The sequence below is a fragment of the Acomys minous genome, assembly GCF_964271855.1.
Source record: "Acomys minous genome assembly, chromosome: 3".
Classification (NCBI taxonomy): Eukaryota; Metazoa; Chordata; class Mammalia; order Rodentia; family Muridae; genus Acomys; species Acomys minous.
In genome coordinates this window covers 104,191,243-104,205,571 of record NC_140485.1, presented here as the reverse complement: position 1 = coordinate 104,205,571, position 14,329 = coordinate 104,191,243, and the positions used below count along the sequence as shown (strand labels likewise).

The following is a 14,329-nucleotide window of genomic DNA, read 5'->3' as shown; positions in this document are numbered from 1 at the left end:
ATGTGCATACATCTGCCATATTGTCTTCATAAGTGTATTTCATGATGAAGCTAAGCTAGACTTCCATCTTATCTATAAAATTCATTATTTTAATGTTAACCTTGAAAGGCATGGTAACAGCCTTGAAAAATATTAACTAGTTGATTATCATAAAATGAAAATAAATACAAAATGTATTTTTATTTAGTTAAAAGGTTATTTTTTTAAAGTATCAATGGAGCCTCACTTAAAAGGATTATAAATATTTGTGAAAGTTCATAAGGTTTAAATACATTTTCTATTTTAATGTCATAACTTGTAACACATGAGATGAATCCCTTTCCTAAGAATTTGCAAAAGTATTATTTTACTTTTATGTAGACAAACATTGCAGAAATTAAGCTTCAAAATAATATTCCAGACGTTTCTCTTTATCTTTGGAGAAAAACAATGAGATTTATCTTCATATCAAATCCCATTAATACCTTGTCCCTTCAGGATTAGATTACAGAGTCAAGTGTCCCTAAATGAGTCCCTTGGTCCTGATATGTCAGGACAGAGGTCAGCACACTTCTTCTGGAAGAGGCCTGTTGCTGCTGAGCACCCTTTCTCAGGCAGTAGACGATGAAAACGTTAAAGTTGGACACTGCCTCTGCTGCTGTCCTGTAAAACACTCACGCATTGGTGGGTGAGACAAGGCTGCAGCTGGGCTCCAGCGCATGCACTCATGAATGCAGGGCAAGGCTGCAGCTGTGCTCCAGTGCATGCACTCATGAATGCAGGGCAAGGCTGCAGCTGTGCTCCAGCACATGCACTTATGAGCGGAATGCAGCCTGCCAGCGCCTTCCTAGACAGATCAAAGTTTGAGTCAATATGTCTCCTATGAAACTTTAATATTTTCATTTTTTACTACCCAAGGAAAGCAATTTATTGACTTTTCATAGTCAACTGTTCTAGAAAATAAATAAATTAAAAATAATAACTCTGGTTAGCAAATTTTCTTAATGTGTTTTAAAATAAACAACAGATATGTTTATCTCAATTTTGATGAACAAGACTACACTTAGACATTGTTGTTAACATTAAAATCACATAACATAGAGTAAGAATTTTGCCTTGATCAGCCTGATATCGATCCAATTTTTTTAAATGTATTTGTTGATTGGGATAGAAATAAAAACCCAAATAAAATGCGATTGTTGTAAAAATGAATTATATTGTACCTCAGAACATTTTAATTACATAGCTATTCCCCTTGGTGCTTAAAAATGTACTAATTAAATAAAAACCGGTTCATTGGCTTACTATAAGGAAAAGTACATTATTTTAACTGCCTGTTAGTACCTGGATGGGAACATCTTTCTAAATCCCCTAAGAAAAAATATCACTAAATATTAAGATAATCCTCATTTAATTAAACCCCTGATGTGACGTCATAGTTGTCATTGGTCACCTCTCGCCCTCATCATCCATTGCCAGACTCTGAATTGTTAGCATGCAGCGTTGGGCTGGCAGGCATTCCTCACCCACCACATGTTGGCCCAGCGTCCCAAGTAAAAGTTCCTGCTTAGCAACAGTTGGCCTCTCATAGGCCATCCTTAAAAGCATCAAGTGATTGCTAGTACGTCTCTTTTTTATGGATGCTTTCTAGTTTGTTTAGTTAAGATTGAGAAGATAATTGGGAATGCAATTTATAGTATCTTTGGGAAAATTAAGAAATGTCACTGTGGGTCTTAATTGCCAAGTTCAGTTTAGGATCATCCAAGAAAACTCTTTCTTAGAATTGCCAAAGAGAAGTTTTTCAGAGTGACCAGAATTTCATGACCTAAAATATAGTCTTCTTTTTAAAAGTATGTTTTTAACTGTTCATGACATGAACTATATTCTTTTTAAAAGTATTTTTAACTGTTCATGACATGAAATATGTTCTTTTTTAAAGTATGTTTTTAACTGAAGTATATTTTTCACTTTCCCTTCTCCCTGTTCTTTTAATGTTTATTCATTTATTACATATACATGTATGCCTGCACACCAGAAGAGGACACCAGATCTCTTTATAGATGGCTGTGAGTCTCCATGTAGTCGCTCGGAATGAACTCAGGACCTCTGGAAGAGCAGACATTGCTCTTAACCACTGAGCCATCTCTCCAGCCCCTCCCTGGTTTTTAATAACAGCAGATTAATAGTCTTAAAAAAGAATTAATATGTGTCAGCACCTTCCATCATTGTCCATAAAAAATGTTGACATGCTGATAAATTATTCTTTTTCTACTATGCCTAAGTTAGCAGGTTTTAGTGTTGTTTTCAATATCTAAAAGTACCAAACTTCATACTTTACAGTTAAGCTAACATGACCATCAACAGTCCTAGTATGTCCCGGCGGTAAAAGAGGGCCTGTGTTCTTCTTCAAGATGATGACATGACGTAATCCCAGCAGAGTCTGAAAGCTGCTACGTGACACTGAAGACAGGAGGAAAGGCAGAGCACTGTGACTGCCATGGGAAGTGCCACGAAAGAGGTCTTTGGCATGCCTGTAGTCCTAGCATGTGGGAGTAGAGGTAGAAAGGCCAGGAGCTCCAGGCCAGGACCCTAGTATATAGGAGGCCCTGTTATAATAATAATTGTAAAAATAAGAAATGAGTGGGAAGAAAGTGGGCCTACATCTGTAAGTTGGAGACCAGTCTAGGTAGTATAGTGAGCCTCTGTCTCATCAACTACAAACAAGCAAAGCAAAAAACAAGTTGTATATCTGAACACCATGTACACCTTAGGAATGGGGAGGAGAAACAAAAGCATAAACTCACTGTTCTTTCTGAAGGGAAGAAAATCATTTAACATGGTCAAATAAAGCCCAAAGTACACTCATTTTGAGGAAGCCACCCAGAGTTGGCTTTGTGAATACTAGTTTGTCAACACCTGCAAGTTGATGCACCTTCATGACCTCATATCCAAAGTGGTGTTTTCTTTTCCCTCTGACACACTTAGGATATGTGTCCCTATCAGTGGCTTCAAACATTAATACTGAGGCTTCTTAAAGTATGTTTGGAGTCCATCTAGAAAATTTGGTATATAAAACATAAATCAGTATTTTATCACATACATTATCTATATATACATGGTGAAAGCTGTCAATTTATACTTGATAATTTTTTTTTCCTAGAAATCAAACAAAACAAAACAGGTCACTATATTGAGACATATCTAGACCAAGCTCTGTACTGCTGAGCTTCATCTCCAGGCTGAGACTATATGAGGTGCGCTCCAGAGTGCATGCCACTTACAGCTGCTGATTAGAGACAGTCATGTTGGCCAGCCTGGGGCTAATTCCAATGCAGAACCAGAATCTCAGAAGATTGGGAGAGATTAATGTACAGCTAGGCTTGAGGGTCATTTGCTATCTCAAGACAGGCTTTCTCTTGAGGCCAGACAGTGTACCTGTGTGTTCTTCAATTCCTATAATAAAATTGAAGGAGAGGATTAAAAAAAAAACACAACAACAAAAACCAAGCATCACTTTTCTTTCTTTTGGTTTCTTGAGACAGGGTTTCTCTGTGTAGCCTTGACTGTTCTGGACTCGCTTTGTAGACCAGGCTGGCCTCAAACTCACAGAGATCTGCCTGCCTCTGCCTCCCGAGTGCTGGGATTAAAGGCATGCGCCACCGCTGCCCAGCTCAGCATCACATTTTTTTTTAAAAAAAAAAGTTGGCAGGTTAATGTTGTGCCTGTGCTGGCATCCTGTGGCACGGGCCACCCTAGGCTTGAATTGTTTACTTAAAGTTAACAGTACAGTCTATTTGAATACTAATAAGTTACTAAATGACTAGATTTCACTCCAGCATTTCTGTTGAGCAGCTTCAACACAGAGGTGGCAAAGGACCAGGGCACGTGTGAAGGGCTCCACAGCAAGGCAAAGCTCCCTCCCTCCCATAAAATAAACCATACATTTTAATGTGTTTTCTCTTTGATATTTCTACAAAAATCTGTCCTTAATACCATATTTTCTAAAAGAGAGCAAAGCTTTTATTTTCAGAAAGCAGTATTAAACGGTAGGGACCGGAGACTGGCGATCACTGTCAGTGCAGTTAAACCTTCTATTGTTTGCAAATCTAGAACACATTACTTGGTTATGTGGACTGGTAGGAATTCTTACAGTAAGGACTAATTTGTTCTGAAATAAAGATTCTTGTGTTTCTTTAAAATGGATTGAATAGGGCTGGTGAGATGGCTCAGCAGCTAAGATCCCCACTGGCCTTCCAGAGGACCTGGGGTGCGTTCCTAGCAGGCGCATGGCAGCTCACAGCTTTCTGCAACTCTAGCCCCAGGAGGACCACTTGGCCTCTGCAACACTGCAAGCAGGTGGTGCACAGACATAACGAGCAGGCAGAGCTCACATACACATAAAAATAAATACATCCTTAAAAATGGAATAAAACGTTTAAAAATGTATAACACATAAAGGCACAAATGCCTCGCAGTACTTAATGTGAGTATAGAGCAAAATTCAAAGCAACTGCTGCTTCTCACTCGCCATTCAGTGAGCGTCTTCCTAGCTGCTCCGTACTCTGAAGCAGTCTTATGGATCAAGGTTGTCCAAACGTTTAATGTGGACCCCATCCTTGTTTTATTTTATTTTGAATTAAAGCTGTTTGGTATTAATACGTGCTTTCTAAGCTATATTAAACGCAGATGCTTAAATAACTGCCATAACCCTTTAGTTCCCATTACACTGCTTCGCTCATTATCTGTCCTCTCTGATGGTATGCCATGTTCCTGCTAACTAAAGGCTGACTACTTCCCGCCGCCCTACTGGTGTGTTTACTGCAGTGCTGCATGGCATGATAAGGCTTTCTGCGTATAATTCACATTGCTGCATTGAACATGAATGTGAAGACTTTATAGTATGTTTGCTTCCAAAATTAAGAATACAAAATAATGATATTTAACTACTAAACTGCATGGTGTCTGTCTACATATAATGTATATTACTTTCTAGAGTGTATTTCAGTATTAATCATACATCCTAAGTTGGAAAATAATTTTATTGAAGTTCTTCTAAGGTAAAGTATGTTATAGTGTACAATATTTAAGCTGGGGAAATATCGTTTATATTTAAATGTATAATTATATCGCTGTGGCGGTTCTTTTATTTTAATGTTATTCCTCATAAGCTTCACTTTTAAATTGTTCAAGTGTAAGTCAGTCTGTAATCAGAATAATACCATTTGACACAGCTGGGGTCCAGTTAACACAATAGGAGATGTATGGAGGTAGTGAATACTTAAAGCAGGTTATGACAAAAATAAAACATCTGTAAGGGCAGTAGTTGGCTTTTCACTAACCTAAGTATTTAGAGCAGTGGTTCTCAGCCTGGGAGTTGTGACCTCTTTGTGTGGGTGTGGGTGGGTGGGGGGAATGTCTCACATATGAATCATAATGTAACACAAGGCAGTCACCGTGAGATCCATCCTGTGGCAAAATTATAGCTCTGGAGCAGCAGCAAAAATAATTTTATTGTTGCAGGGTCACTACAACCTAAGGAACTCTATTGAAGGGTCACAGCATTAGGAAAATTGAAGGCCACTGGTTTAGAGGGTGAGATCTGGGGCCACTGACAGCCTAATTCGTGCCTTTGGGCAAAGCAAAACTTCATGTCTGTCCTTTCTGGATGAGCACAGGCTGTGCTGGGGCATACAGCTTAGAGGAGAAATGCTCCATAGATTTTAGGTCCCTCTTGGTCAGGTGCCGAGGGAGAGCTTTGAGAATATCTGTTAAGGTTGTACATGTGACACACACAGTCTCCGACTTTCCTATAACAAGTTAGCTCCGGGGCAGCACGAGGCAGTCCCCATGAGAGCCACCCTGATGCTGAGACGAGAAATAACCCTGTAAGAGACAGGATGGGTGCCGTTTATAGTGCAAGGCCTTGCTCGCTGAGCAGAGACGGACTCTCCCCGTTACAGAGCTGTGTTCAGCCGTGCTCAGGGCTTTGTGGCTGTCTTCTCTCTCTGGGACCTTCTTAGTACTCACCTCATCTTGAAGTAACTGTGGACACATTAACTATAATCCTATTCCGCGGCGTGGCCTTACCTGTTGCTGTGGCTTTTTGACGAAGTTGCCATGTGTGATAGTCCACACCCCATAATCTCTGAACTCAGATGGATCGCCATAAATTCCAGGCTAGCCTCAGCTGCAGAATAAAACCCTGACTCAACAGACTTTTTAAGAAGTCGAATTGCCTGGAATCAGAGACTTATAACTCCTTCTTTGGCCCCCAAATCTGTAACATCTTTGAAACATACCAATGTATACAAATTAATAATTCATAAACATCAACAGGTGAAACAGCTTCTTTAGAGTACATAATGACAGTTCCAGCATCAATGTCAATTGTATCGTTTCTTACCAGGGCTTGGCTAAGTCCATGACGACATGTGCTGACTCTTCCATTAGTCCTGGGTTGTAGCTCTGTCCCAGGCCCTTCCTGTAGCTCACTTTTCAGCCAGGCTCACTGCAGAGACTAACTCCTGCTGCTTGTACCCTTCCTTGTTGGCCAGTAAGAGCGCTCCCCTCTTGCCTTGCTTCCCAAGTCTTCCTTCTTTCTCATGTGCTTTCTTTGCGAAGCACGTTCTTGCCACCAATAAATAGCAGGAAAGTTGTTGCCATCAAAAAGAGAAAGGGCTCCTGCTCACAGTAGAGCGCCCTCTGCTGTTGGCTTTGGAGGCCGCAGGCACTGTTCTGGTTAGGTGTGAGTGAATGGTGCCTTAAGTTGTTTACAGGGCATATTTTACATCTTTGTATCTGGACTCTAAATTCCTCTTCTCTTCAGACTTCTTCTAGAGTAAGATTGATTAGAAAAGACTTCATTTTAATTAAAACCAGACAGAGATGATGCTTGACATGCTAAAGCTGATGTTTTTAGATTTCAAAAGGAACAAGCCAATTTTCACTTAATGGAATTTAGTAGTTACTGCTCTTCTAGAGGCCCTAGTTTTGAGGCTCAGCATTCATGCCTGGTAGCCTATAGCCTGAGCTCCAGGAGATGGGACCTGATGCCCTCTTCTAGTGTCTGTGGGAACCCCCACAAACATGGTACACACACACACACACACACACACACACACACACACCAAATAAATAATTAACTTGACAAATCTTGCAGAAGATCAGGTTTTCAGCCATCAAATGATCTTGGCTAACTCTTATTGCACGGTCCCTGTATGCTAGAAGCTGCTCTAAGTGACAGGGTACGGAAACCCCCCATTCCCACACAGCGGAGAGGTGTAGATGCTAGTAACAGAGGCGGATCTTCATTCTGAACCCATAGACTTATTACACTTACTGCCTCACAGAGAAGCCGTTTAACCTGTAGTTTATCTCCTGAAGGAGACTTAACCATACAATAGTGGTAGTTACTGCCTGTTCCTGTTCATATTGTAAATATTACGTGTATTGCACCAAAGGTGCACACTGGGTTTCTTAGTTACAAATTCCACTATGTAACAAGCTCTGCAATTGGGTATTTTCAAGGTAACTTCTGAAGACACACTTAAACTGGTGAGAACTCAAGATTAGATTTCTGGGCTGGTGAGATGGCCCAGCATATAAAGTGTTTGCAGTCAAGCCTGGCAACTCGAGTTCAATTCCCACGGCCCCATGAAGGTTGAAGGAGAGCTCCAACTCCATGCAGCTTTGCTTTGACCTCCGCAAGCACGCACCATACGCATGCCCAATACGAATAGATGGATTATTTACTTATTGTAGCACATGTTAACTTATGACGGTTATTTCGTCAGATCTGCTGACCCACTCTTCCCCTCGGGTGGGCAGTCTGCGAAGCGTGCCTTGCGTTTAGTCTCTGCTGTGTGTCTTCCTGGCTTAGATCTCCCTGCTCAAGCAGAACCTGGAGCTGCAGCTTTGCCAGTCGCAGACGTCTCTGCAGCAGCTGCAGGCGCAGTTCACGCAGGAGCGCCAGCGGCTCACACAGGAGCTGGGAGAGCTGGAGGAGCAGCACCAGCAGAGGCACAAGTCTCTGAAGGAAGCACACGCCCTCGCCTTCCAAACCATGGAAGAGGAGAAGGAGAAGGAACAAAGGGTAAGTAAGGCCCAGTGACCTCAGGAAAGCACGCCCTGGAGAGAACACACTCACACAACCATTTTTAACATAATACAGATTGCAGATAAAGCTTGTTTCTTTCTTTCTTTCTTTCTTTCTTTCTTTCTTTCTTTCTTTCTTTCTTTCTTTTAAAGATTTCTTTATTTATTATTATGTATACAGTGCTCTGCCTACATGTACACCTCCAGGCCAGAAGAGGGCATCAGATCACATTATAGATGGTTGTGAGCCACCATGTGGTTGCTGGGAATTAAACTCGGGACCTCTGGAAGAGCAGACAGTGCTCTTAACCTCTGAGCCATCTCTCCAGCCCCAAAGCTTGATTCTTAAATCTTTTTATTTGCTTGGAGACACTAGTTTGACAAATGGTATAAATAAATTACTAAGGTTGAATTCAACAGTGATTAAAGATTTTCAAACGTTTTTGTGTTTGTGTCTTGACATCAACTATTAACCTAAGAGTCCTTATTTTATGAAAATAAAAATATTTTCTTTATATACAGAAATTAATAATTTTAGAAAAATATAAGGGTTCAAACAATAGACATCTTACTAATATAGTAAGTTGTAATCTATGAATCATGTGCCGAAAACCTTTGGTTAAGAATTAGGCCTGATAGGCTGAGTGCAGTGCCATATTCTTACAATCCCTGCAGGAGGTGGAGGCAGGCAGATCAGAGTCTTCCTTGGCTGTAGAGCTCACTTGAGTACAGGCTTGGCTACCTGAAAACTTTTCTCAAAGCAAACAAAGAAACAAAAACAAGTCAGGAACAGCCCGGCTGCATTACTAGGTTAAAATCTCATCAGCTGCTCCTTATGAGTTGCAGTGAAACATGGACTCTTAGCGGTAGTTAAATGCTACACATTTGGACTATTAAAAGTCATTCAACTTTGATCTTCAAAAGGAGTCAGAGCTTGAAATGTGTCTGTGCTGTCATTAAATAGTCAAGCTACCTAGTTGGAGGTTCTGTCTCAATGAGACAATCTTTATTTTACCCATATCAAAAGACACTCATGCTTGCTTTTGAAAAGTATTTTATATGGTAATAAGCAGCCAAGTGCTAAATTTTAAAATACCACTTTTCTTTTAGAGAAATGTTGCCCTAGTTATATGGCATAGTCTCATAAATATTTCATTTTAGAAATTACAGTATGGGCTGGAGAGATAGCTCAGAGGTTAAGAGCACTGGCTGCTCTTCCAAAGATCCTGAGTTCAGCAACCACAAACCATCTATAATGGGATCTGGTGCCCTCTTCTGCCATGCAGGTGTACATGCAGGCAAAGACACTATCCATAATAAATAAATATTTTTTAAAAATATCTTTTTAAAATTAATTCATTTATATTATATCTTAATTGTTATCCCATCCCTTGTATCTTCCCAGTTCTCCCTCCCTCCCGCTCACCCCCTACTCCCCTCCCCTATGACTGTGACTGGGGCGGGGGGACCTCCTCCCCCTGTATATGCTCATAGGGTATCAAGTTTCTTCTTGGTAGCCTGCTATCCTTCCTCTCAGGGCCACCAGTCTCCCCATCAAGGGGATGTGGTCCAATATGGAGCACCAGAGTTTGTATGAAAGTCAGTCCCCACTCTCCACTCAACTGTGGAGACTGTCCTGTCCCTTGGCTAGATCTGGTTCAGGGTTCGAAGTTTACTGCACATATTGTCCTTGGCTGGTGCCATAGTTGGAGCAGCACCCCTGGGCCCAAATCTTCCCGTCATAATGTTCTACTTGTAGGTTTCTAGGACCCTCTGGATCCTTCTATTTCCCCATTCTCCCATACTTCTCTCACCTAGAGTCCCAATAGGATGTCCTCCCCTCTGTCCCATTTTCCTGGTAAGTGAAGACTTTCATGGGACATGCCCCTTGGACTAGTGTCCAGATGTAAGTGAGTATATACCATTTGACTCTTTCTGCTTCTGGGTGAACTCACTCATTATGATCATTTCTAGTTCAATCTATTTGTCCACAAATTTCGGGATATCCTTGTTTTTAATAGCTGAGTAGTATTCCATAGTGTAAATGTACCACAGTTTCTTTATCCATTCTTCTACTGAGGGACACTTAGGCTGTTTCCATGTTCTGGCTATTATGAATAAGGCTGCTATGAACATGGTTGAACATATGTCCTTGTGTGCTGGTGCATCTTCTGAGTATATTCCAAGGAGTGGAATAGCTGGGTCTTGAGGAAGCCCTATTCTCAGTTTTCTGAGATAGCACCAGATAGATTTCCAAAATGGTTGTACTAGTTTGCATTCCCACCAGCAATGAAGGAGTGTTCCTCTTTCTCCACTTCCTTACCAGCATGTGGTGTAACTTGAATTTTTGATCTTAGGCATTCTGATGGGTATGAGATGGAATCTCAGAGTCATTTTGAATTGCATTTCTGTGATGACTAAAGACGTTTAACATTTCTTTAAGTGTTTCTCAGCCATTCGATATTCCTCTGTTAAAAATACTCTGTTTAGTTCTGAGCCCCATTTCTCAGTTGGTTTGTTTGGTTTTGTGGTGTTTAATTTCTTGAGTTCTTTATATATTTTGGATATCAGACCTTTGTCAGATGAAGGGTTGCTGAAGATTTTTTCCTAGTCTGTAGGCTGTCGCTTTGTTCTGTTGACAGTGTCTCTTGCCTTACAGAAGCTTCTCAGCCTCAAGAGGTCCCATTCATTAATTGTTGACCTTAAGGCCTGGGCTGTTGGTGTTCTGTTCAAGAAGTTGTCTCCTGTGCCTATGTGTTCCAGGCTCTTCCTGACTTTTTCTTCTAACCGATTTAGTGTCTCTGGTTTTATGTTGAGGTCTTTAATCCACTTAGACGTGAGTTTTGTGCATAGGGCCAAATATGGGTCCAATTGCATTTTTCTACATGTAGACATCCAGTTAGACTGGCACCATTTGTTGAAAATGCTATCCTTTTTCATTGAATAGATTTGGCTAAATGTTAAAAAATAAAATCAAGACCAAGTTTTTAAAAAGAAAAAAAAACAACAACAAGAAATTACAGTAAAACAAAAACAATAAAAATTGTGTCACCTTTCAGCCTTAAGTACCTGGAGGGCCACATTTCCTCTGTTGCACCCACAGAACCTTTAAAACAATGTGTCACATGGAATCTATCCTAGTTACTTTGTTTGTTCCTTTTATTTTGTTTGTTTTTCGAGACAGGGTTTCTGTGTGTAACAGCCCTGGCTGTCCTAGACTTGCTTTGTAGACCAGGCTGGCCTTGAATTCTCAGTGGTCCATCTGCCTCTGGCTCCCACCATGCTGGGATTAAAGGCCTGTGCCACCGCGCCCAGATGTCCTACTTACTTTTTTGTCGCTGTGATAGAATGTTTTGTTAACTTTCCCTTGAGGAGACATGAATAAGTGTAGGACATCAACAGTAGACCAAAGCAACAAGTCTAGGTTGATGAACCGATGAGTTTAATTAAGATTATGTTTAGGAGAATGCCCTGCCCATTCTCCACAGTTGAGTGGAGAGTGGGGTCTGACTTTCACACCAACTCTGGTGGCCCATATTTGACCACGTCCCCTTGATGGGAAGACCTGGTGGCCCTCAGAGGAAGGATAGCAGGCTACCAAGAAGAGACTTGATCCCCTATGAGCATATACAGAGGGGGAGGAAGTCCCCCCTAGTCACAGTCATAGGGGAGGGGAGTAGGGGATGAGAGGGAGGGAAGAGGGAATGGGAGGATACAAGGGATGGGATAACAATTGAGATGTAATATAAATACAAAAAACAAAAACAAAAGATTATGTGCAGTGGCACACACGACCAAAGGAAAATGTCCCATGTCCTCAGGGAGGGATCTGTGGGGCCGGTGAGCCCTTCTCCCTTCTATGACAGAGCGCTAGTATGCTCAGTCTCTTCAGGTCTCCCTTCTATGACAGAGCGCTAGTATGCTCAGTCTCTTCAGGTCTCCCTTCTATGACAGAGCGCTAGTATGCTCAGTCTCTTCAGGTCTCCCTTCTATGACAGAGCGCTAGTATGCTCAGTCTCTTCAGGTCTCCCTTCTATGACAGAGCGCTAGTATGCTCAGTCTCTTCAGGTCTCCCTTCTATGACAGAGCGCTAGTATGCTCAGTCTCTTCAGGTCTCCCTTCTATGACAGAGCGCTAGTATGCTCAGTCTCTTCAGGTCTCCCTTCTATGACAGAGCGCTAGTATGCTCAGTCTCTTCAGGTCTCCCTTCTATGACAGAGCGCTAGTATGCTCAGTCTCTTCAGGTCTCCCTTCTATGACAGAGCGCTAGTATGCTCAGTCTCTTCAGGTCTCCCTTCTATGACAGAGCGCTAGTATGCTCAGTCTCTTCAGGTCTCCCTTCTATGACAGAGCGCTAGTATGCTCAGTCTCTTCAGGTCTCCCTTCTATGACAGAGCGCTAGTATGCTCAGTCTCTTCAGGTCTCCCTTCTATGACAGAGCGCTAGTATGCTCAGTCTCTTCAGGTCTCCCTTCTATGACAGAGCGCTAGTATGCTCAGTCTCTTCAGGTCTCCCTTCTATGACAGAGCGCTAGTATGCTCAGTCTCTTCAGTCTCCTGCAGGGCAGCACAGCTGCTCTAACTTCAAGACCACAATGCTCAGAGGCCAGGGCTCCACAACACAGAAAAGCTCCCGGGAGAAAAGACTGCCTTGCCTCACCATTTCAAGTTGGGCGAAGCAGGGTGGGGCTTGAAGTGCACATCACTGCAGTCCAGGAAGCAGAGTGACCGTCATAGCCAGGTCCCACGCTACACCATTCAGTGTCTTGTCTACAGTGACCCACTTCCTAAAGGGTCCACACAGCTGCCCAGGGAGCAAGTGTTCAACACACCAGCTTGTAGGAAACATTTAAGGAAAAAACATGCAACAATGAAAAATTCTAGCTAATCAGTCTCAGAAAATTTGCTTTCTCAGACAGATATTTTATTTAAAATGCTGTAAATTATTTGATTAGAGTGAAGTTTCCTAAACCCCCTCACTGTGCTTAGGCAAACCTAAACAAGGAGTAGGCTTTGTGTAGTTTTCCTAATAACACCCTCTTCCTCTCCTGTGTGCGAGCACAGATTTTCCTCCCCTTTAGTTTTCAGTAATTTGTATCCTTAGCAACTTTAGAAAAATGATTTCATTCAAAAACCGCCTGAAGCTAAAGGTCTGTATTTCCAATTTCAGCAAAATATGTTGAGCCAAACTAGTGTCAGAATTCATTGTTCTCTGCTGAATTGGCCCAATGAATTTGTTTTCTAGTACCAGTTACTTTATATCTGATTTTCATGGAAATGAGCTACAGCAGCTTACCCTTGCTAACTCCTGAGCCCCCGAAGCATTCTCTGTTGCGCTTCCCATACTCTTGCCTAATAACTTGACTCACGTCTCCTGCGCAGGCTCTGGAGAGTCACTTGCAGCAGAAGCATTCGGCGGAGCTGCAGTCACTGAAGGAAGCCCACCGAGAGTCCATGGAGGGCTTCCGCATGGAGATGGAGCAGGAGCTCCAGACGCTCCGCTTTGAGCTCGAAGACGAAGGAAAGGCTATGCTCGGTACTGTGGAAAGGGTTATAATCCTGTCGTGCTTGCTTGTGCATCCTTCCACTGTAAGCGTCATCAGGAAGTACCAAGCCACGTATTTACATTCTGGGGCGTCAGATGCGGGTCTAAGTGGGCCCCAGGCTTTATTTGATGCTACTACATGAAAGGGCAAAAGATGTCGGCTAGAATGGCGCAGTCTCCTCTGCGATCTGAGAACGTGTCTGTCTTCATGGAGGACAAGTGGGGATCCCAGAAATAAGTCACTGGACAGCAGCCCCCACATACCCACTGATACACCCATGTATGCACCCACACATGCAACCCCACATCTCCCCTCACACATGCACCAAACATGTACTACCATGTGATCACCAACACATGCAGTCGCACACATATCCATACGCGCACACACATGCACCCCATTGCTATTTTGCAATCTACTAGCACTGTGTGAATGACCCACTCCCCCCTCCTCTCACCAGGATTTGATATTATGACTGTATGTTAGCTATACTGATAAGAATGCCATAGCATCTCATAGTTTCACTTTACATTTCCTTAATGGATAGAGAGGTGGAATATTTTTCATGTTCTCAGGAACTTCATGTTTTCCTTCTTGGATGGAGTCTTCATTGTTGCTGTTAAGTTTTAAGAATTCTACTTATAAGCCAGGCATGGTGGCACACGCCTATGATCCCAGCTCTCAGGAGGCAGAGGCAGGCAGATCTCTGTG

At 42.2% G+C, this 14,329-nt stretch overlaps 1 protein-coding gene across 10 annotated transcripts in view; it reads left to right on the top strand.

The window, feature by feature from the left end:
• The window catches only part of FAM184A (family with sequence similarity 184 member A), a 113,654-nt gene that overhangs the window by 79,441 nt on the left and 19,884 nt on the right, over window positions 1-14,329 (top strand). For all 10 annotated transcript variants that reach the window (XR_014778283.1, XM_084777309.1, XM_084777307.1 and 7 more), the window contains 2 exons: window positions 7,859-8,071; window positions 13,455-13,608. Coding sequence is in view for 9 of the 10 variants with exons in the window: in XM_084777309.1 (XP_084633435.1) it covers window positions 7,859-8,071; window positions 13,455-13,608 (367 nt within the window). In the remaining variant the exon portion in view is untranslated. The remainder of the gene's footprint in view (window positions 1-7,858; window positions 8,072-13,454; window positions 13,609-14,329) is intronic.